General features: G+C 36.3%; 3 protein-coding genes across 4 annotated transcripts in view; all 3 read right to left on the bottom strand.

Moving 5' to 3' along the window:
- LOC112568915 (ficolin-2-like) overlaps positions 1-23,912 on the bottom strand; it is a 127,187-nt gene that overhangs the window by 37,364 nt on the left and 65,911 nt on the right. The window lies entirely within an intron of this gene.
- LOC112568908 lies at positions 275-11,622 on the bottom strand. 2 transcript variants are annotated; one of them, XM_025246468.1, is made up of 10 exons: positions 11,347-11,622; positions 9,578-9,901; positions 7,222-7,355; positions 6,488-6,674; positions 5,507-5,755; positions 4,708-4,995; positions 4,364-4,531; positions 1,595-1,687; positions 1,305-1,397; positions 275-978 (listed from the first exon to the last, which is right to left on the bottom strand). In XM_025246468.1, exons 1-10 carry the CDS (start codon positions 11,405-11,407, stop codon positions 950-952), a joined length of 1,626 nt encoding a protein of 541 aa, XP_025102253.1. In that variant the 5' UTR covers positions 11,408-11,622; the 3' UTR covers positions 275-949. The 2 variants fall into 2 exon arrangements, with proteins under 2 accessions (XP_025102253.1, XP_025102252.1); XM_025246467.1 differs by lacking the exons at positions 275-978; positions 1,305-1,397; positions 1,595-1,687 and adding exons at positions 2,055-2,729; positions 2,849-2,952; positions 3,316-3,672 and having other exon boundaries at positions 11,347-11,616.
- Positions 12,971-23,823, bottom strand: LOC112568920. The gene is made up of 9 exons (XM_025246486.1): positions 22,714-23,823; positions 22,238-22,561; positions 21,142-21,275; positions 20,166-20,352; positions 17,658-17,906; positions 16,744-16,911; positions 16,014-16,106; positions 15,054-15,146; positions 12,971-14,744 (listed from the first exon to the last, which is right to left on the bottom strand). Exons 1-8 carry the CDS (start codon positions 22,772-22,774, stop codon positions 15,097-15,099), a joined length of 1,266 nt encoding a protein of 421 aa, XP_025102271.1. The 5' UTR covers positions 22,775-23,823; the 3' UTR covers positions 12,971-14,744; positions 15,054-15,096.

The following is a 23,912-nucleotide window of genomic DNA, read 5'->3' as shown; positions in this document are numbered from 1 at the left end:
TGTCTCTGTTTCTCTCTCTTCTGAGTTGTCGGTTTATAATTGGTTTAGTTTGGTAATTCAGCAAATATTAAATCAGCATAACCTTTTACTCTTTATCTCTCTCTCTCTCACACACACACACACAAGCACACTCACACATCGAGTAAGAGCGCACTACTTCGTCAACTAAAGTGTAATGGATTATTTACACCAATTTAAAACAGCGAGAGAAGGAAAATGGGAACAAATAAGAGAGAAATATGAGACGTGGCTCTCTTAACAGATTCAGGTCGCTTAGGGTTCACACCGCAGCAAGGAAGTAAAATACTCAGAGCTGGAGTGCTTAGATATTGAGACTGTTCATTGTTAACTGGGACACAAAACTCCACATCGTCGGGACCTTTCAGGGACTAGCATTGAAAACGCCAAAAATCTTTGCTCTAGTAGTGAAATGGGGAAGGGAGTTGTCGTTACTGAATCCTTCGACAGCGGATTTTGCATTTCAAGTGAAAAAAGGACATTATTGACCCTCAAATTTACACAACTAACAATATATAAGCCACAACTAAATTTGCGGTCTCAACACAATACATCCACATTCTGAAGATTTAGAACTGCGGTGGTGTATAACACTTCATAAATTAACTTTCTTGAAAATAAATTTTCGGAAACACTTCTTTTCCCAAACACATAGCCATACATTTGTTTGCGTTATTATATCTGAATCTTTACACTTGAGATATTATGCCATGTTAGCACCAAAACACATTTATATGTAAACAGTTCTCTTGAACTTTTTTGCACAAATAAGCGAAAGTCTTAATGCGTTATTAAAAAACATAAAATATCTCTTACAGCCATTCTTTAAAACATTGCACAACCAAAAAAATTCATTAAAAGATTTTTTGTGAGCGTCCAAAGGATATTCAACACATCAACATCGACTGCAGCTTTAAATCCCAGCAGTTCTTTATGCCGTTGGTAGAACAAAGATTACACCTGAGGAAGTGAAGAAAGAGTTTACATGTAAACAATTCGCACTATACAGACTAGCATATGCTACTATTATCCCAATGCAAACGCATGATGTATCAGTTACATTTAATTGATTTTGTTACATTAATGTTATTCTATAAAAATTATTTCCTTATAAGCTAGTTAGTTATATATAATTTTGCCTTTTTAGTGTTTATATCTCTACTAGTATTAGTTTTATTGATAAAAACCTTGTTTTATGATTTAGAAAAATTTAGAAATATTCTAAAACGTAGAAAACACACTTGTTGCATTTAACTTTGCATTATGTTTTTATTTCTTTTTCGTACCTGCAGTTTTTGAAGCACTCTGACCTTTAAGAGTACCATCGCCATATACATGTTCGTCAGAGCTTTGTCTTGTAACTTCTTCGTAGCTTGCACCTAAGACAAAAAAAATTTTGAATTTTTTTTCTAAGTAGGTTTTTGCTTAACTTTATATTTATGTGAGAGGATAGTGCTATCCGAGAACTTTAATATTTTACCACCCAAGACTTGCTGTCTCCTGGATTGTTTCAAATTAAACAACATTAAACCCAAATGTATAGTAACATACCGAAGATCCAGCGCCCTATATTTACCTGTTGGCTGACGAACTTCACACCTGTTCTGAGTAAGGTCTTCATAACTATGTTCGTTCTTAGCAGGTCTTCTACGTGTGTTGTATGCTGGATCTGAGATTTGAAAACAATTGTGTATATATCGTCGTTATTAGTGAAAATGCCGCGCAGAAGGGCTTTTATTTATATGCTGAATGTAAAAAAAAATACATAATAATGAGTGTATGCAAGAATAAAATTCATGTCATTAAGTGGGTAATCTTTGTAATAAAAAGAGGAGAAGAAATAAAGTTATAACTGGAAAGGTAGGAAATGAAAACACTAATAGTAATTTAAGGTTTTTGCATGATGCAATGATTTTATTGTTAAAAGCAATGCCTTTGAGTATATTTCAGTGGTCTAAGATAGCATATAAGCCAGTAATTAAAAGGATTTACAATCGGGATTCAATCAGTTTCAAAAGAAAAAAGTACTATTAAAAGATATTGTAAATAGATTTTATTTGTATCAAAGAAATATCACATAGTTACTGGTATAGTGTGTTATATACTAACGACATCGATAAAGTGAATGGACAAACACGAGACAATCAGATTTATATAAATTCTCGTTAACTCGCTTTCAACAATCGTTGGATAAGTTAAGAATCAGACAATTGATAAAGGTTGAAAAAAGGAATGCCTTGCAATATTACACATATTTACAAGTTAGCAATCATGGTAATAGAACTTAATAGTTATCCTTGATTTTATGTACATTAAAACTTGAAATATATATATAGTAAACATGCATATACATAATAAAGTGGTTGTTTTAGTTTCAAAAAACTCATCGTGTAAACACAACTATGGTAATCATTCTCAATTGTAACCCCTTTTTTAACCTCTTCGGTCACTACCCAAAATAGTTCTGATAAAAAGATTTCACTAAAGTGTTAATGTCTTTTGTTAGTGCAGCACATCTAATGTTTAGTGATTCTGGGAAAGATGTTAATAATGTCATTGCAGTTGTAATTCTTAAAGCACACTAAGGGCTGACTTCATTCATGTTCAAGGTGGTGGTAGGTGGCTGCTTGATCTTCTTGTCCAGAGCGATCCTCCTCGAAGTTGAGGGCATTGTATTCGTCCTCTGAAACTCCTGCTGCTGCTCCATCGTTCTGTGCAAACACATTAGTTAAGCTTTACATTAAAATGTCTTGTGCAATATGTCTTGACTTCTTTTCTTATGCTTTTTTAAGAGTTCATATTTGACAAGGAGTTAATTAAAAAAAATTACCCTTGTGTCAGTCTCTTGAGCAGACATTGTTCTCCAGGGAACTATATGGTACACACCCAACCCTGAATCAGTCGGCACTTCAGTGACATTCATGTAGATACTTCCTGCCAGTCAGAAACGGATGTTTACACACAAATGATTAAAAAGACCGATGGTTGTTTTATCTGTTTACATTTTAAAATTTGTAAATAAGAGTCCTTTTCTCTCTAAAACATGCGCATTTCTTCATCCCTATATTTTATAAAATGGTTAACTGATTTGCTACTTTCATTTTATTCAATTAACATTATCAAAAAAAAAATCTTTCGTTTAAAAACTTGCCTCCTATATCCACTTTGAAGAATGCTTTTCATTGTTAATTGTTTAAGATCGAAGTTATTTTAAATTCTTCCCTTATTCATCCCCGTGTTACACACGCATGTGTACTAAGAAGATGCATATTAATGGTACACCATGTGATATATTACCTGTTGAATCTTGAAAATTGTTTGTGTTTGTTGTCGCTGGCCTTTGATTAATTGTCCGTTTAGACGATTCCTTGAGGTCAGTCGTTTCATGTTTAGACTGGTTGGTCATGAGAGTGAAGTCGACTGAGTTCTCAACGGTGTCGCTAACTGTGACATATTCACCGTTGTAGTCGATAGAAATGTTGCTGGTAGGTCTGGTGTAGAGGTCACCTGACGGGGCCGCGAGACGTGTGATGGGTGTGGCGGACGTGGGCTTGTTGACGGTTGCATAGGGTGTGGATAGTGGAGACTTTTTATGGAAGAATTTAAAAGCACGAGGCCATAGCCTCGATGTAAACCTTTCGCCGATAAATGTTTCTGAAAATTGATATTAACAGTCGTTTTCAACACAGACTGCATAGCTTGAAAAGAACTTTCTTCATATTTAGGTCTAACTGTGTGCGCCTATCGATATAATATTTCCCAGGGACACAAAACCTGATTTGCACACAGTCAGACCTCACTGTCGACCCTCCCTATGTTCAATTACGTTTTGGTCTTGGCTGAATTCCCATACGACAAATGTATTTTTGATGCCATTAACTTAAAGACTTTGGGCTCCCAACCTCCGTTAGTAGAATTTTCTGAGGCCGTTGTGTTATCATTCTAGGGTACATTTCAGAGCACGTGTTCTGTAAAACCAAGAAAATGAACGCAAATTCTTATCTTAGTGCACTGCAGAAAAGATGAAGCGACTCTCTGAAGGTAGGACATCTATTTCTGAGACCAAAATGATCTGGACAATACAAAGGGAGTGACTGAAAGAAAGGAAACTACTCGACGTTCTTTCGGGGATCTCACTTTGTGTCATAACCAACCGGTTGGCACCTGGCATTTCCAAACTGTCTGAGGAATGATGCGTTAGGCCATTTTCTCTTCAAATTTAGTTTGTGATATCGCAAACTCGTTGTAAGATAATTGATAAGGGTTATTAAAGTGAAACGCCAATATGGAAGTAACTTAGATCTGTGGAATACACGTTAAATGAATAAAAGTAAAATATACACACCTTTCCGCCGCTTAACTATGAAGACAACGATGACAGCTCCGATAATAATTGCAAAAACTACAGCTGCAACAACGCCACCAATTAGTCCTCCGTTAATGCTGCCTGACGATGACGAGTCCTTTGCATTTGTGCTCTGTTTATCTGCCTGCCTGATGCTCTCTTCTGTACCTGTCATAATAAATATACGTAGGATCATATACTACAACAATCATAGATTGCTAGCTATTTAACAATTATTAAAAACTATATATATATATAAGTTTTATGAAACCTAGTATAACATCAAACAAATTCTCATCATAGCAACTGATTATTATTGGCACTGTATGCTTTACTGAGCTTACTTGATAAAGATAATTCAGTTTTTGTATGTGGGACGTTCACGATCAAGTTTTTCTCAACAGACGAATGAGGGAAAGCTGTGTTACTGGCTGTACATTGCACTACAAAGTCGCCATCTGTATCACGTGCGGGGAGAGTACACGTGCTGATAGTCATGGTTTTAGTCGTCTGGCCACATAAGATGTTCCAGTGAAACGTTGCTGAAGGGAACACATCAATCGCCATGCATATGAAGGTCTTTGTTCCATTTTCTGATCTCACAATGGAAATGTTGACATCCGACGGTCCGTCTGTGCACAACATATTCATTAAGCAAGATTTGTTTTCATTATGATAAAATCTAGATACAGCTGTAGCAGAAAAATCTTGACAATGATTAACCGTTTTTGGTCCTATCTTTCAAAAAATACTTGTATATATGCTGTCCTCAGATTATTTATCTTGCAATAAACTGTCAAGAATAAAAATAAGGATAAACTGTTTAATTAGTATACTTTGTGTAATACATAAAAATAATTATATACAATGGTTGACCAAACAGTGTGTATATATATATAGGCTTATATACATCTAAAAAAAATAAGAGTGTGTGTGCACATGCGTGAGTGTGTGTATGCGTGTAAGGGCTGTCGATCGTGTGAGCATTCTACCCTAGGCTTATATTTACTGAAAAGTATTTTATGTTTATATAATCTTACAGCCTAATAAATTTGGTTAATCTAGCAATCACAAATATGCATCTGGAATACATTTTCCTACTGTTAAAAAGAAGAACAGTGTGAACAGTATAAAAGTACTTACATGCTACTGTTAAGGTGTAGTTAACTGTAGTGTTGATAAGCCCGTAAGAACCCCAAGTCTGTCGGCATGTATATTTAGTGGAGTTTTTTTGTCGGCTTACATTGAGAAGAAGTATTTCATCGGTATTTAGTCCATCCCAAACAAAGTGTGCAGGTGGGTTTCCTCTGTTTGGAGATTTGCACATACAGGTGACAGTCGATCCCTCAAGAACAGTCTCTGAACAGTTGATCTCAGGCTTTCTAGGAGGCACTGTACAATGTACATTAACTCAAGGCATTGCAGCTTTGGGCAGAGGAATATATATATATACAAACATTAAATAGAAAAATATATAGTGAGTGCTTTCTTTTATTCTTTTCCCCTTTTAGAAATGTAACAAACTTACTTCTAACAACGGTTTTTCGGCTTACCGTATATCTCTGTGTAAAAAAATAAAATCGAAAGTCATTAATTTGACGTGTCTTGCACAGGAACAATTCTCATGTCCGTAATGATTGTCCGATCCTCATGTAACCTATTACAGTTTACCTACTATTGTAATAGTTGTATGTCTACAGAGATTGTTGTCTTTGTAAAATATAATTTTATGAATACACATATACAGCTGTACTCACTGTATTTTACGTATATATGTAAGGACTTTGTAAATTTTAAATTGCTTATATTAGGTTGCAGTAAATAGTGTCTGTAATAGCTATTACAGACTAATAAGGCTGAACCCTTTAGTCTTTAACACGCGCAGATGGTTGTAATAGTTATATGTATAACATGTATTTAACTCTTGTTGAGCTAATGGCTGTATATTTTTATTTTCTACTTAATGTTTTAATTAAAATGTAATAGTAATATTGCCAGTATCACTACTTACATCAACATGTAAAGGAAGATCAAATATAATCACGAGTAATTAATATAGATCGTTAGAAAAATACAACCAACATTACAAATTATCATGTTTAATAGTAATTAGTTCATGATTACCTATGTTAATCGTCTTTACAATGTAGTTTTGAAGACCAGGATCAATACTGATTCTGTAGCTGTAGCTGTACCTTATAGAAGGCATATCCTGCTCAAAAGAGCAGTTTCCCCTCATGTAGGTTCTATTGAAAGGCCTTGTATACCTGTCAGTCCAATTAGTAAGGGGTTCTTCAAAACCAGAGGGTAGCTGAAATCAAATAATTCATAGCTGATTACAAACATTCTAAAACTCACAGAAAAAAACAAACATCATTACAAACACATTGCATATTCAACACATGAAAAATTCTAAAACAGCATCACAGTTCTGATATCTGAACCAGTATTGATTTAATTGCTTTGATTAATATTACAGTAGCGAAAATCAAAAGATGTATGACATTTCTAATGTATTTGAAAAAAAAACTGGGATAATTTTTAATCACTTTATCACATAAGCTAGCATGCAGAAAGATGTTAATTTGAAGTGTCTTAAAAATGTGGTTGGTTTAAATGCTTTAAAAGTAATTTTGTTTTTTGTCAAGCACACATTTTGCTCCGAACTCATGATGCTTTACTTCCTTATATATATGTGTTTTTGCTAAAATTGTTTATTTAGCCCCTAAGAATATTAAAATAGTGATCGCTGTACATTGTACACTCATGTTTTCATGCTGCATAGATGTACTATTGAACACAATATTTTTTCATTATATATTACAAATCATGTTATATCTGTTTCTTCTTATTGTTACCTCGGCATCATTTACGCTCCACGTGCATTTGTAGATGGAATCTGACGAGTACATCCTTGCAACCTGGCATGCTCCTTGCACTCTAAAGTTTGATATCTCCACATTGCAGTTTTCGGAAACCAGATCAGCAGGTACTGGTAAAACATTATGAGTGAAAGGACTGCTTTTTCTAATTGAAAAACATGTGTAAAATTTAAATGATATCAAATTTACTCAGACTTGGGTACATCTGTGTCACTGTCTGTTAAATCAGTGTATGCTATTGTCTAAATAGAGGCACTCAATCTTGAGCAAGAAAAGTCACCAGGTGTTGACAGGCTGCTAAGGCAGTTTAGAAGAAGAATCAACAAATATTACCACTAGTCTGTCAAGCAAACGCAGGGAATTGGTAAATAAATGAAATTTGTTACTAGTCACACACCTTTCAGCAAAATCAGTTCTTATGGATGTAGAATGAAGCATCGAAAAGTACCAAGACATAATGGACACCCGCAGTGACAAGAAATCAGAGATATGCTTGAGAAGACAATAAGTCGGAAGGTTGAAGTAGCATATCAATCACAGCCAAAGTGGCCAGGATGAGAAGAAGACAAGAATATAAACTAATGAATAAACACTTAAATAATAATTCAGCTCAAACTAAAGGTTTTCTGTTCAAGAAATTATACAATTTTGCTCTAAGCTAGATTATGCGTTCGTTTGCTTGTTATACTTAGATGAAAACTTAAGACTACTATTTTTTAAAATTCCTTATGCGATCTCAAGCTTAGGGTTTTAGAAAAAGAATTGAAACTCTCTCTCTCTATATATATATGGAGAGATTCAGGTGAAGCATTTAACATTTACAGGATGCCCATGCCTACTATCTCTGACCTGTGTATCACAAGGCGTGAGTCGATGGACATGATACAATCCCCTGTTGTAGTTTTTTTTATTAACAAGAGCACGACCTGAAGTAATGACATAGTCTTATTTCCTTGGTAAGCAATATTATGAAAGTCAAAGATGATGTAGTCCCAGTTTATGGGTACGCTAAAGGTGCAACGCAGAGAAAGATGTACGCACACAATGTAACAAGCAAATGTATTGTTTAAAGAATACCATAAAATGTTATGTCAAAGCTGACTCCAGCTTGCAAAAGTTATTCAAAAACAGTAATAAAGCCTGCAAATGCGTTTTCACATACGACAGTTCCAGTCATACATCTTATCTAATAGAACCTTTCATTTTTATTTATTTAGTTTTTGCTGCTCACTGCCTTCAAAAATCCATTAGATTACAATAGTTTTTAGTGACAGTTATATAATTAACAATTTAGTTATATTGTCATTAATAATATGTGGCACAGGCAGATCGTCGGAAATCGTATTGTGCAGACATCATATCGTTGTACATTGCTAGGACCTACATGATCACAAAGCAGAGAGGATAAAAATACTGAATAGCTGTCTAACAGTTCTCTCACCGGCGAGCTGCACAAAAAACCGTTTAAGGAGGTGGCAGTGGATGGGATGTGGAGATTAAACAGTCAAGTGCATACAACGACAAAAAAAAAAAAAAAAAAAAAAAATGTGATGCGTGGATATGCAAAACACAAGATTTTGAACTAGAAAGGCGCTTCTGGTATCAACAGAATGCTGAAGACCTGTATCATAACATGAATCTTTAACATCTTAAATCCCGCGCGTGTATGGGTGTAGGTGTTTGTGTGTGTGTGTGTATGAAGTCCCTAACGACAGTCTAAATGTCAGTTCATGTACAGTAACTCTCGTATAAAGTCTCATAACGGGACACACGACAGCTGCGAGTCCTTGCCACATACTAATCTTATCTCCTCCACCTCATCCCGGTAAGCCACAAAGACAATCTCACTGTTCAACAGTTACACAAACAAGTGGAGGACTTGATGAAGTCAGCACTGTCAACTTGCTCAAAGACATGATGTTAAAACAGTACCGGCACAAATTCAAATTGTAAGGCTGAAGGATAAAAACGTCATGTAAAAAAAAATTTTTTTAAATCAGGAATTATAACTGAAAAAATAATTTCAAACGTCTATAAATTCTCAGCTTTAAGATTTCTATGATTCGTTTGTTTCTTAGACTTAAATGAAAACATTATTTGAGAGAAAATGGAGATAAGTGGGATACGCAGGTGAAGGGAACATTAAGTACAGGAGGCACAACCATACTCTCCCCACCGTGCGTGCTACAAAGTGTCTGGACACGGCAAAATATACATATCCCTCCTGTTACATGTTAAAATGAACATGAATGGCAGTCAGGACAGGCCTGTCAGCAAGTTACAATCTCGAATGCCCCGAACTGCTAAGAATAATGAAAAGCATACTACCCACCTGTTACCCGAAGTCTACACGTATACATCCAGTAAGAATTTTTACAATAGAAAAAGCGAGCTTCCTCCCTCGTGACATAAGTGATGTCTAAAGTGCTTTTGTACAACCTTAAAGGCCACGAAGACCACTCGGCTTGTATTCTGAACTTATTTGACTGTATGGGATAGCAAGATGTTCCACTGCAGTAGCCGATGTAGTCCTTCAACGTGTTGTCGCTTGAATAATACCAACTTATGTCACTGTAAGATGGACCACAAGTAAGGCTGATCTCATCGTCCTCCGTTACATTTAGCATTCCAGCTGGACATTCTTCAAAGTTGAGTGCTAAACAAAAACAAGCAATAAAACTCGAGTCAAGTTTTATATTTTTCACTCAAAAAAGCGCTAAAATATTTTTGTCGACTTTTTATACGTCCTTTAGCACTGAACAAAGTTGGATGCAGAGGATTTAAACATCAAATTAAGTAATTATTTATACATATACAGGTAGTCCTCGGGTTACGGCGGTCTCGAGTTACGTCGTTTCGTGGTTACGACGCTGTAAACGACGCTCATTCCGACTTACGAGGTTTAGCGTCGTAAGTCGAACTGTACGTGCGCCACAATCCACGTTCATTCCACATTCCACGGATTCATAAGGCAATCTGAGAAGGGGAAACAGCAAACAGAAATTGGCAGGTCATTAGGACTTAGTCGCTCGACTGTCGCTACGATTATCAAGGATAAAGATCGCATCCGTGAACACGTGAAAGGATCTGCTCCTATGAAAGCGACAGTGATAACAAAGCGTACTGTACTGCACAATACTTTACTGTACTTATGTTTATTGATAATTATGTAGGTTGTTGTGTTAGGATAGGTGTTTGGATAGGCTAAGTGTTTGCAGTACTGTACTGTTATTATGGTACAGTACTGTATGAACCTATGATCCGACTTACGTCCAAATTCGGTTTACGACGTAACAACGGATCAACGTCGTAAGTCGAGGACTACCTGTAAGCTAAAAAGTGTAAAATAATATTTTGATTGTTAAAGGCGTTTTTACTTCACTATAACTAAAGCAAGAGTATCTAGTTCTTGACATTAGTAGCGAACAAAAAATATAATAAGTATATCCCCAGGGTTGTCCATGGGACATATTTTTCTATCCCGTCCCATGGCAATTTATGCCTGTCCCATCCCGTCCCATCCCACGGGATGTTTCCCATGGGATTCCCATGGTAATGACAATCCTATGGACAACACTGAAAACCACTTTTCGGGTTTTGTTCGATAATTCCTGCTACTTCACATACAATAGATGATTCAGAGGAAAGATTTAAATCCTTGATGAATGAAATAACAGTAAATTTATTTTGCAATATCAAGTATCGACTACCATGGGAAATACAAATGTGTGCTGTCCCATCCCATCCCATCCCATCCCATCCCATGGGACGTTTCCCATGGGATTCACATGGGATTCCCATTCCTATGGACAACACTGTATATCCCAATATATATATATCTAAAAATATGAAAGAAGATCAAGATAAAAGCGTTAAGCCCATTGTGGTAGTGACTGAAAACGCAAACAGAGAGAAAAATAATATGCCTTCTGATTAGTGATATTAGAGACGACAAAGTGTTATATGATGTACACGACAGTTTTAAATCAGGTTTGTGTGAATGTCTTTATCAACAACATTGAGTTCTAGAGTAAATATAATTACTAAAGAAATGGTTTAAGACCTTGATGACACAAGAGCTTTGCAGAAAGTTGTACTTGCCTGAATATACTTTTAGCTCGAGAAGAAGAAGACTGTAAAATATCACAAACTTTAGCTCCATCACATCAATCTTCAGCTGCCAAACTCCGAGGAATAGAATAACTTTTCAAACAACAACCATTTTAGCAGTACTCCTCAATAGGCCAAATCACTTGCTGTGTCCTGAGCTTAATACTGTACTCTCGTGATGAAACAACCTCCAGTCCCACCGACATTTTGCGATAAACGCCGGGTTTTACTTCCTCGTGCTCGACCCCGTCCGCGTGAGGTCGGCATGTGTCTACAGGTAAACACACACGGTGCAACAAATTCCTACGCGACTCAAAATAGTGCGTGTTTTTATAATGTTGTCGTGAAGTAAGTATCAAACACAAAAATAAGCACATATCACTCCCGATATCCTTGCGTGTTTTTCTGCCAAATGTGTTAAACTGTGTGACTGTTTACTTGTCTTCCTAATGAACAAAGCGATTAATGCGGAACAATATTATAGCATGTCTTAACTACCTTTGAAGGGGAATATCTCTCTAACACTAAAGACATGCAAGTCTTATAACAAATGTGACCCTCCTGGACGAACTGAGTGTTAAGTCACGCGAAGCTGCTTTGTGCTAGAGGTCCCGAAAGGTGATAGGGGTCAAGTACCTAGTGCGATCCGTACTTATTTCAGACGAATGTCATTGTTTCGATACTGTTTCCCAGTCAGAATCCCATCTTGTTACACCTTGCCAGAAAGCCCGGAGTCTATATGCTCAACTTCTTTAAACAACGATTCAAATATCAATCAATCAAAAGATTTGTTTGTAAACGTTTAGGAGTAAACAAACCTGGTCGGCCATCTCGACACTAATGTTTGAACCCGTGTTTTTTTAAATCGCCGCCACCGTACTTTCATATTTCAAATGTTTTATAACTCACTCAATGTTAGGACTAGAAGAACAAATTTTATATCAAAAGAAAGTTCAGAATCTGTACTTTTTAAAAATCCCAAATTTCTTACCTCAGACTTAATTTGTCGTCGAGGGTTACAATTGTTATGAGGAATAGATGTTCTTATTAAGGGGAGTTAACTTTTGTAAAAAAAATGTCTGAACTAATAAGAGTTTTCTTTCTTTCTCGAGAGGGAAAACACACACATATACACACAAAGAGGCATAAACACACCCTTTAACATACATGCATAATGGCCATAAAAAAATAGTTCTTTTTATTCTTTTTAATAGCTTGAAAAATTCCACTGTTTGAATTATGAGGAATTTGATATCTAATGAAAAAGGAACAATAATCTAATTTAAATTCATGTACAACACGTAAGTCAAAATCATGTCACATTGATATTGTCGTATTAGTAAAATATGTATAATTTATTAACTAAATAAAGCTCTTTTTTTGTCAAAGCATTATTGGTTTGGTTTCAGTTGTAGTTTAAAAAGATACAGACACGAACTCACGCGCTAAAAATCAAATAAGATAAAAACATAAAGACACACATACAACGTCAATTTTACAGGCATACTTAGTAGTAAGCAGACACAATGACAGATAAATAGTTGAAACAGAATGGAGTTTGCGTGCGTGACTGAGTGACAGGTTTCTCACTCGCTGAAGGAAAACTCGTAATGTAGTCAGAGGACGTAAACAGTAACCGTCACTGGCCCACCCGACATTGTAAGACATGTAGGTCACACAACTGGTCTGTAATATCGCAGTGTGTGGGGTGGGTAAGGTTGATAATTATAGTGCATTTTTCTTTAGGGCTTAAGTCTTAATGCACCACATTTTTTTTTTTGTTGTTTTTGTTTGAGAAGACGTTAAAGAAATTATAGACCCGATGGAATGTCTGTAATGTGTGTGACCTCTTTCTTTTTGTTTGTTTGTTTTTTGTGTGTGAGCAGACAGAAGGCTGTACAATAAAGACTTTCTAAGTTCTCATCCGTCGACTGAAATTCAACATGTCATTTATAGGCTACCAAAGTAATTAGAAGATAAGAAGACATAAAAGAGGGATAAAACGAAAGGAGTAAGACAAACAGCAGGAGAATTAATATAAAATGAATCCCTTGGTATGTCGAACAAGTGGTTCAAATACTGTTCTAGGTGTTGACATTGTTGCTGTCTAGTCATTCCGCCAGTGTGTAGGTGTGACAGCCCAGTGAACAAACAGTGTGTCACCTGCTTGTGTCTGACTTCACCTGTACACGTCGTCTGCTGTGAGTTGAACTGCTTATCTTAAGGAAACCTCTCAGTCTCTCTTTCCTCTCTTTTCCTTCTTTCTTCCTCCCTTCTTATACCGTTAAACGTAAGCCATGCCTCACCCACACACACAACGTTGGAGAACGCAAGCATACACACAAACATGCACACATTTATTATAGAGTTTATTTCACATAGAAAATGTTAATGAATAATTTATTTTACTTCGAAAAATATATTTTTAAATAGGTACAATACAACTTTATTTGTCCATCAGGGCAGTTTTCAGATTGCAATCGTCTAGCATTACAAATATACCTATAAATGTTGAAATAATTTCTCCCTAAGACAAAGAGAGAAAGAGATGAAAGGAGGAAGTTTAAAATAAAGAGAGAGAGAGGCGAAAGGTGTGCGGATAACAGGATCAGGTGACATAGTGTTGTCGACATCTACAAGGAAGTAAAATGCTCATCCAGTACTCGACTGTTTTCCTAGTCCTACCTGGGGCACACATCATAAACGACAGGACGAGAGAAAGAGAAGCGAGCAATGCAACTAGCAACAAAAAAAAAAAAAAATCAGGACACTTTAGGGACTCCCAGGTCGGCTAAGTGCGGGTGTGAGGTAGATGCAAATAAAAAAGAACTCGAGGTATGTTTCCTCACTCGAGGAGTAGGAGCTAGAATTGAAGTTGAAAATTTTAATTAGGAGTTGCAAGAAAGCGAATCAGTTCGGCTATAAATAAAAGACAAATTAAAAAAGAAAGACGAAAAATAGAGATAAACCGGACAGGTTTGTAGCACATAGCAGTGGAGACCATCTATAAAGGGTTTGTATTTGCTTCCTTGTAAGTGCGGCTTTATGCTTTTAAATTTTAAATGAAATAAGAATTTGCTTGTTTCTATGATTAAGCCCTCTACAATAAGATATTGTGCCGTGCTACGACTCGAATGAATACACATAACTGAGTTTTTAACTGTTTTAGTTGTCTTTTATTGTTAATAGATGATCACAGCAAGCGTGGTAGAAGAAGGTGGGCTGTGGTCTGGCGAGATGCTAAACAACACACCTGTTCTTGTGGAATGTGAACCTTAAACATCAGCTTATCTTTTTGTTCTTGTTTCTCTCTTTTCTGTAGGCTTTAAACAAGTCTTTTTTGGAAATGCGAGCAGTCCTTGGTGTCCTTGGTATAACAAAGACTGCACCTAGGGAAGTGGAAAAAAATTTATACGTAAAAAAGTTAAACTATACAGATTACCATATGCTACCATCGTCCTAATATAAACATGTGATTTATAAATCACCCTTAACTGTTCGCTGTTACAAAAAATGTTCTTTCAAACAAAGTATTCCATAGTTTGTTGTAAAAGATACTTTTATAGTGTTCATTTCTCGCCTAGTACCCGGTTTATCGGGAAAGACCGTATTTATGTTAGTAAATTTTAGAAATATTTGAAATTTGTGAAACACACTTATTGTAGTACGCTGTATATTATGTTGCATTTTTGACATACCTGTAGTTTGCGAGGCATTCTGATCTTTAAGAATAACTTCTCCTTACATATGTCCATCAGTGTTTGGTCTTGTAACCTCTTTGTAGCTTGCACCTAAAACAGGAAAAAATGATATTTTTCTTACACATTTTTGCTCAAATTTACTTCATCTTTATTATGTAGAATAGCGCCATCCCGAAGCTTTTAACTTTTTAACCTCCAGAACATGTTGTGTCATGGCATTTTTGGTATGTTTATTTTAAAGAAGGAAAAAGTGTCGCATGTAAAGGCGACTTCACATTGTGATGGATGGGGATCTGGAAGAATATAGGGAGTGGAGAATGGGAAGGGACTGGAGAGCTGTGGGAGGAGGGTTGGAGAAGTGATGACACAGGTGCCTTTTATTCCTTCTGTTGTCAATTGCTCTTGATAATTAAGTTTCCTATGTCCACAGTGAGGATTCACTATAATTGTTGCTAGATCCGTTAATCTGCTCTGTTCTGTGCTTCTGTTTCGTTTTAACCACCATGTTAGTTTCTACTTCTGGCTTTTTCTTTATGTGTCTGATTTGCGCCAACTAAACCTAAAATGAATCTCTGGCCTAACACAAGCCGTCAAGTGGTTTATGCTTACTCGACCAGGTCCAGTGATGGATGGAATGCGGGAATAAAGGGACAAAGCCCTGTTAGCACTAGAGCTGTTCTTATAGGCGTTTTCACTCCTCAAACAATGTAAAAAATCATTGTATTTGTGGTCCACTGATCCTCTGTAAAGCTAATGTATAAACCTTCTGAACTTTGATTTACATTTTGAAAAGGTTGTGCTTCAACTTACTGTTCTTGCCTACTAATACCAAGCAGGCTAACCCAAACATTTTAGTAAATATTCGACTTTTAATTTACGGATTCAAAACATTAAGAGAACAGAATTGAACCTAAAAGTATATTAACATACCAAAGATCCAGTGCCCTATATTTTTACCTGTTGGCTGGCGAGCTTCACATTTGTTCTGAGTAAGGTCTTCATAATTATGTTCGTTGTTATCTGGTCTTCTAGCTGTCTCGTACATTGGATCTGAGATTTGGAAACAAATGTGTATATATTATCGTCGTCATTAGTGAAAAGGATGCCCAGAAGGACATTTTTGTAGATGTCAAATATAAAAGAAATATTTATACTATTGTTTGTATGCGAGAATAAAATGTGTTAGTAAGTGAAAATCTTTGTTCATAAAAAATAGAAGAAATAAAGTTAAAACGAGAGAGGCATAAAATAAAAACAGTAAATAAAAAACAAAGAAAAAAGGACAAGGAATTGTGTTTAACAGGCTAGGTGATAAAAATGCGTACAGTCCAGAAAAGGTTTGCAGCTATTGAATACAGAGACTGCCAGAATTTTTTTTAAGATTACAGTTTTCATGAAGTCTTCAATGCAGACGAAATTAGTTTATTCTTTAAATGCACTCCTGACAAAATAAAAAATGTTAAAGGTGAAAAAAGAAGTAAAGTGTGCTTGTCAATCAAGATTTTCTGTTGAACACGACATCAAAGGTTTTAATTATCGATCAAGGCATCATTAACAATTTTAGCTTGTGATATCGCAAAATGAATGTAAGAAAGTTGATGCGGGATATCAAAGAGAAACGCCAACTCGGAATTGAAATAGATTCCTTTAATAAACGTTAAATGAATATAAAGTAGGATATACACACCTTTCCGCCGCTTGACTATGAAGATAACGATGATAGCTCCGATAATAATTGCAAAAACTACAGCTGCAACAATGCCACCAATTAGTCCTCCGTTAATGCTGCCCGACGATGACGAGTCCTTTGCTTTTGTGTTCTGTTTATCTGTCTGCCTGATGCTGTCTTCTGTACCTGTCACAATGTATATACCTAGGTTCCCATGCAAGCAATAATTATTAACTAAAGATTTCTATTTAACAATAATTAAAAACTGAATATATATATGTAAAAACCGAAGACATATAAAATGTTTATGAAACCTAATATAACATTGAAAAAATTGTTGTCATAGCAATTGCTTATCATTGGCATTGCATGCTTTACTGTCTGTACCTCATGAAGATATTTTACTTTTTGTATATGTAATGTTCACGAAAAGGTTTGTCCCAACAGACGAATTATTAAAATCTGTGTTATAGGCTGTACACTGCACTACAGTGTCGCCATCTTTATCACGTGCGGGCAGCGTGCACGTGCTGGTAGTCATGGTAACAGTCGTTTGGTCACAGTAGATGTTCCAGTGAAACATGGCTGACGGGAACAATATGAACGGCAAAGGATGTGTTCCCGTATTTGTCCAATTTTCCGTCTTTCTTCCATTTTCTAATATCCCAATAGAAACGTTGACATCCAATAGCCCCTCTGAGCACAACATATTCATTCAGTGTGTCTGTGTGTGTGTGTGTGTGCATGCGTGTGAAGGGTGTCGAGCTTGTGTGCATTCTACCCCATGCGCATATTGACTGAAAAGTATTTTTATGTCTATATATTCTTATAGCCTAAATAATTTGGTTATTTTAGCAATCACAAGTATGCATCATGGATCAATTGTCCAACTGTCAAAAATCTAGCCTTGTGAACAGTATAAAAATACTTACATGCTACTGTTAAGGTGTAGTTAACTGTAGTGTTGATAAATCCGTAAGGACCCCAAGTCTGTCGACATGTATATTTAGTGCAGTTTTGTTGTCGGCTGACATTGCGAAGAAGTAGTCTATCAGTATCTATTCCATCCCAAGCAAATTTCGCAGGTGGATTTCCTTTGTATTGGGAGGTGCACATACAGACGACAGTCGATCCCTCCTGAACAGTTTCTGAACAGTTGATCTCAGGCTTCTTAGGAGGCTCTGCACAATGTATATTATTATAAGACATTGCAGCTTTTGGTAGAGGAATATGTCATCTACACTAAGATATTCATATATGTACCTAAAAGAGAAAAATTGAACATATACAGGTAGTCCTCGACTTACGACGGGGATCCGTTCTTAACGCGGCGTCGTAAACCGAATTTCGACGTAAGTCGGATCATACGTTGATACAGTACTGTACCATAATAACAGTACAGTACTACAAACACTTATAGCCTATCCAAACACCTATCCTAACAGAGTACCCTACATAATTATCAATAAACATAAGTACAGTAAAATATTGTGCAGTACAGTTCGCTTTGTTGTCACTGTCGCTGTCATTGGAGCAGATCCTGTCACGTGTTCAAGGATGCGATCTTTTTTCTTGATAATCGTAGCTACAGTCGAACGACTAAGTCCTAATGACCTGCCAATTTCTGTTGCTGTTTCCCCCTTCTCAGATTGCCTTATGATATCCACTTTCACCTCCATGGTGATGGCCTTCCTTTTCTTTGATGCACTGACCTCGTAAGTCGGAATGAGCGTCGTAACCACGAAACGACGTAACTCGAGACCGTCGTAACCCGAGGACTACCTGTATATATAAGTTGAGTGCTTTCTTTTAATCTTTTTGCCTTTAAGAAATATAATAAACTGACTTTTAGCGGTTTTTTGTGTTTTTTCGTATGCCTGTGTGTAAAAAAAGAAAGTAATATTGTAACTCATTTCATTTAAAGTGCAATGCACTATTCTCATGGCCTTAATGAGTGTGTGATCCTGATGTGACCCATTCTAATGTACCTACTGTTGTTGTCTGTATACAGAGATTATTGTCTTTGTAAAAGATAATTTGATGAATATACAGACAGAGCTGTACTCACTTAGTTTAAGGTGTATATGTGAGCACCCAGCTTTAAATTCCTTATACTAGGTTACAGTAAAAAGTGTCTGTAATTGCTATTGCAGACTAATAAGGTTAAACTATTTCGTCTTTAACACATGCAAGGGCTTATAATAGTCATATGTATAACATATATTTAACTCTTATCTAGTTAGTGGTGTCCGGTCACTTAATCCCCAGACACTTCATCCCCGACACTTCATCCCCGACACTTCATCCCCGAGACATTTAAACCCCAGACACTTCATCCCAGACACTTCATCCCCGACACTTCATCCCCGAGACATTTAATCCCCCGAGACTTTGAATTACGAGTTACGTGGAATGGTCAGATGCCTCCCAGCACTTGCCTATGTACGTGAGGAAGACATCGTCGATTCCTTCGAATTGCTTGCAGAGTCAATGCCACAACATGATCGCATGCCGGAACTTCTATCCTACTTCGAGCATACGTATATACGTACATACGGGGCCGCAGACTGCGCGGTAGAGGGGATAACTACGCTTCAGCTTTATTCCCTCCAGACACTTGGAACAAATACCTGGACGTCATCGGCGGTGTTGCACGAACAAACAACTCTGTGGAGGGTTGGCATCACGCCCTTCAATCTCTCTTCTCCTGTCATCACCCAACGATGTGGACATTCCTTGAAGGTCTACGTAAGGATTGTCAGCTACACAAGGCGTCTGTTCTACAATCATGCGCCGGCACAGAGAAACGTCCAAAGAAGAAATTCGCTGAGTTAGCAACATTGTAGAGAGATATGAGTCAATGGATCGTCTTCTGTACCTCCGATCATTAGCTTACCTTTCATATTGATTAACAGCAATTACCTCCCGAACACTCAAGAACAATTTTCATATCATATTGTTGAAGAACATTACATTTACTTGCTTATATGAATTTTAACTAATGTTGTAGATGTTCAAATGACGTTGAAGTTAATAGCATGATTTGAATTTGAATTATTTGAATTTCAATTAATAAATTTCAAAAAAAATTTTTCGCTGACTTCATAATTTTTATAGTTAAGAATTTAGTTTAGATGAAGTGTCTGGGGATGAAGTGCTTAGGGATTAAATGTCTCGGGGATGAAGTGTCGGGGATGAAGTGTCGGGGATGAAGTGTCTGGGGATTAAGTGACTGGGAACCCTAGTTAGTGCCTGTATTCTGTTTATTTTCTGCTTAACGCTTTAATTAAAATGTAATAGTTATGTTTCCGATAACACTACCTATCTTAACATGTAAATTAAGATAAAATATATCATTACATGTGATTAATTTGAATCGCTAGAAAGGTACAAGCAACATTACAAATTGTCATGTTTAATATTAATTAGTTCAAGATTACCTATGTTAATCGTCTTTACAATGAAGTTTTGAAGACCAGGATCAACACTGATTTTGTAGGTGTAGCTGTACCTCACAGAAGGCATATCCTGATTAAAAGAGCAGTTTCCTCTCATGTAGGTTCTATTCAAATAGCTTGTATACCTGTCAGTCCAATTAGTAAGGGGTTCTTCAAAACCAGAGGGTAGCTGCAATCAAATAACTCAAAGCTGATTACAAACATTCTAAAAATCACCGAAAAAACTAGCATTATTATATAACAAAGAGAACAATTCTAAAACAGTACGACAGTTCTTATATCTGAACCAGTATTGATTTGATTGCGTTGATAAATATAAAGATCTATTAAATAGCTTTTACCGATTTTTACTCCTAATATTTCTTAATTACAGGAGTGAAAGTGATATTTTTCCTTCCCCTACAGTGACTAGCACATATTACAGTTGTTATTTCAGGTTTGAAGTCTTTAAGAAAAATTTAAGAAAAAAAACCACTAAAATAGTGAATGGCTTGTTTTTTAATTGATGATTAAATATACAACAATAGGTATTTATGCTCAGATATTAGCAAGGTAGGAAATTGATATTAAAAGTAGTGAAATTTAAAAGTCGTATGGCATTTCTAATGTATTTGACGAAACTGGGATAAATTTTAATCACTTTATCACATAAAGCTAACATACAGAAAGATGTTAATTTGAAATGTCTGAAAGTGTGTTTGGTTAGAGAGCTTTAAAAGTAATTTTGCTTTTTGTCAAGTACATAGTTTGCTCTGAACTCATGCTGCCGTACTTTCTTATATATACATATCTATTGTTCATTTAGTCCCTTAGAATATTAAAATGGTGATGGCTGTACATTGTTTTACATTGTGAAAAAGGTTTTTACTGCAGCATAGATGTACTATTGAACAAAGTAGTTTATCAGTATTTATTACAAATCATGTTATATCTGGTCATTGTTTCTTCTTATTGTTACCTCGGCATCATTTACGCTCCACGTGCATTTGTAGATGGAATCTGACGAGTACATCCTTGCAACCTGGCATGTTCCTTGCACTTTCCAGTTTGATATCTCCAAATTGCAGTTTTCGGAAACCAGATTAGCAGGTACTGGTAAAACATTATGTGTATAAGAGCTGCTTTTTCTAAGGTAACGACATAGTTCTACTTTCTTGGTAAGCAATATTAATAAAGTCAAAGATGATGTAGTCCCGGTTTATGGGTACGCTAAAGGTGCAACGCACAGACACAGGTACGCACACAACATAATATGCATATTTATTGTATACCTTAAAACATTATGTCAAAGCTGCTCCCAGCTTGCGAAAGTTCTCGAAAACCAGTAATAAAGGCTGCAAATGCATTTTCCCATACCGCAGTTCCAGTCATACAATTTATCTAATAGAAATATTTATTTATTTTTAGCTGCTCGCTGAATTGCATGCCTTTAAAAATCATTAAGAATTGAAAAGCCGTATAAAAGTAAACATTAGAAATCGCAAATTTAAGGGCATTTATAGATCGGGACACGTGACAGCTGTGACACACCGCCAGTACGTGCCACAAACTAATTTTATTTCCTCCAGTTCATCCTGGAAAGTCACAAAGACAATCTCACTGTTCAATAGTAACACAAGTGAGTGGAGGACTTAATGAAGTCAGCACTGTCAACTTGCTGAAAGACATGATTTTAAAACAGTACAGGCAGAAATTCAAATCGTGAGGCCGAGGATAAAAACACCTTGTTTAAAAAAATCAAGATTCACCACTGAAATAATAACTTAAAACGTCTATAAATTTTAAGCTTTAAAATATCATCTACGATTCGTTTGTTTCTTTTACTTAAATGAAAACAGTATTAGAGAGAAAAGAGAGATAAGAAAGTAAGATACTCAGGTGAAAGCAGGAACATTAAGTACAGGAAGCACAACCATACTCTTGCCGCCTTGCCTGTTACATGGTGTTACATGTTACTAAAATGCACATAAATGGCAGTCAAGACAAGCATGTAAGCAAGTTACAGTCTCGAATGCCCCGAACTGCTAATAATAATAAAAAAGCATAGTACTCACCTGTTACCCGAAGTCTACACGTATACATCAAGTCAGAATCTTTACAATGGAAAAAACGAGCTTCCTCCCTCGTGACATTAGTGATGTCTAAAGTGCTTTTGTACAACCGTGAAGGCCACGAAGCCCAGTTGGCGTGTATTCTGAACTTATTTGTCTGTGTGGAATGGCAATATGTTCCACTGCAGTAGCCGATGTAGTCCCCCAAGGTGCTGTTTCTAGAATAAAACCACTCTATCTCACTGTAAGAAGGACCACACGTAAGGCTGAGCTCATCGTCCTCCGTCACATTTAGCATTCCAGTTGGACATTCTTCAATGTTGATTGCTAAACAAAGGCAAGCAATAAAAATCGAATAAAGTTTTAATATTTTTCACTCAAAAAGGTGCTAAAATGTTTGTGTCGACTTTTATACTTTTATAATTACTAATGATATAAGACCTTGATTACACAAATGCTTTGCAGAAAGTTGTACTTACCTGAATATACTTTTCGCTCGAGAAGAATAAGACTGTAAAATATCAAAAACTTCGCCTCCATCACATAAATGGTTAGCTGCTTATCTCCGAGGTTTAGAATAACTTGCAAACAACAACCAGTGTGTGGTACTCCTCACTAGACCAGATCACTTGCTGTGGACTGAGCTGAATACTGTAATCTCGTAATCAAACAAACGTTAGCCTCACCGATATTTTGCGACACACGAGAGGTGTTGACTTCCTTATTCTATGATCCCGTTGCCTTCAGGTCATCACGTGACAATTGGCAGGTACACGAGGTGCAAAAAGCCCCTGCGCTATTCAAGATAGTGCGTGATTTTATCATGTCATGGTGTTAGAAGTAAGCATTGAACACAAACATGAACACATAGGTTTCTTCCTTGACGTTTATTTCTGTCAAATGTCCAAACTGCCAAATGTTGTGAATATTTACTAGTCTTCCCGGTAAACAAAGCAATTAACGCCAAACAAATTAAAACATGTCCTACGCTGTTTGACTTGGAAGTGTCAATCTTTACGACTACACTAAAAACATACAGATCTTATATTGTTTTTAGAAAAAGATGTTCTTATTCAGGGGGTTACCTTTTGTCAATAAAGTGTCTAAGCAGTAATAGTTTTGTTTCTTCCACGAATGGGAAAACATAGAAACAGAAAGAGGCATCGACTCATCAAATCCCATATATGCAGTATGGACATGACATGTTTTATTTTACATTTCTTGTTAGTAGAGATAAAAATTCCACATCCGGTCGCAACGAAATTTTGCGATAAACACGGGTATTTCCTTCCTTGTGCTGACACCCGTCAGCCGTGAGGTCGGCATGTGTGTAGAGGTGGAAGAAACTCCTACGCTAGTGAAAATAGTGCAGGATTTTATCTTGTCATTGTGTTACTAGAAGTAAGCATCGAACACAAACATGAGCAGATACGTTCCCTCCTATAAACCTTGCTTGCTTTTATATATTTCAAATGTCCAACCTTCCAACCGTTGTGACTGTTTACTTGTCATCCCAGTAAAGAAAGTAATTCACGCGGAAGAATATAAAAACTTATCCTAACGCTTTTTGCTTGGGAGTATTTCTCTTAACGACTACACTAAAAATATGAGGATCTTAAAAATTGTTATTAGGAATTGTTTTAAAGGGGAGTTAACTTATGTCAATAAAGTATCTAAG

Source organism: Pomacea canaliculata, linkage group LG7 (assembly GCF_003073045.1).
Source record: "Pomacea canaliculata isolate SZHN2017 linkage group LG7, ASM307304v1, whole genome shotgun sequence".
NCBI classification, from domain to species: domain Eukaryota; kingdom Metazoa; phylum Mollusca; class Gastropoda; order Architaenioglossa; family Ampullariidae; genus Pomacea; species Pomacea canaliculata.
This window is presented reverse-complemented; position numbering and strand designations above follow the sequence as displayed.

Excerpts from the sequence above, each read along its gene's own strand:
- LOC112568908 (XM_025246467.1), bottom strand. The coding sequence starts at position 11,407 with ATGGAGCTAAAGTTTGTGATATTTTACAGTCTTCTTCTTCTCGAGCTA. Across the intron at positions 4,996-5,506 it reads CTACACCTTAACAGTAGCAT|ACGGACCGTCGGATGTCAAC; the intron begins GTAAGTACTTTT and ends TGTTGTGCACAG. Across the intron at positions 3,673-4,363 it reads CATAGTTAAGCGGCGGAAAG|AAACATTTATCGGCGAAAGG; the intron begins GTGTGTATATTT and ends ATCAATTTTCAG.
- LOC112568920 (XM_025246486.1), bottom strand. The coding sequence starts at position 22,774 with ATGGAGGCGAAGTTTTTGATATTTTACAGTCTTATTCTTCTCGAGCGA. Across the intron at positions 22,562-22,713 it reads CGAGCGAAAAGTATATTCAG|CAATCAACATTGAAGAATGT; the intron begins GTAAGTACAACT and ends GCCTTTGTTTAG. Across the intron at positions 16,912-17,657 it reads CTACACCTTAACAGTAGCAT|GTACAGAAGACAGCATCAGG; the intron begins GTAAGTATTTTT and ends ACATTGTGACAG.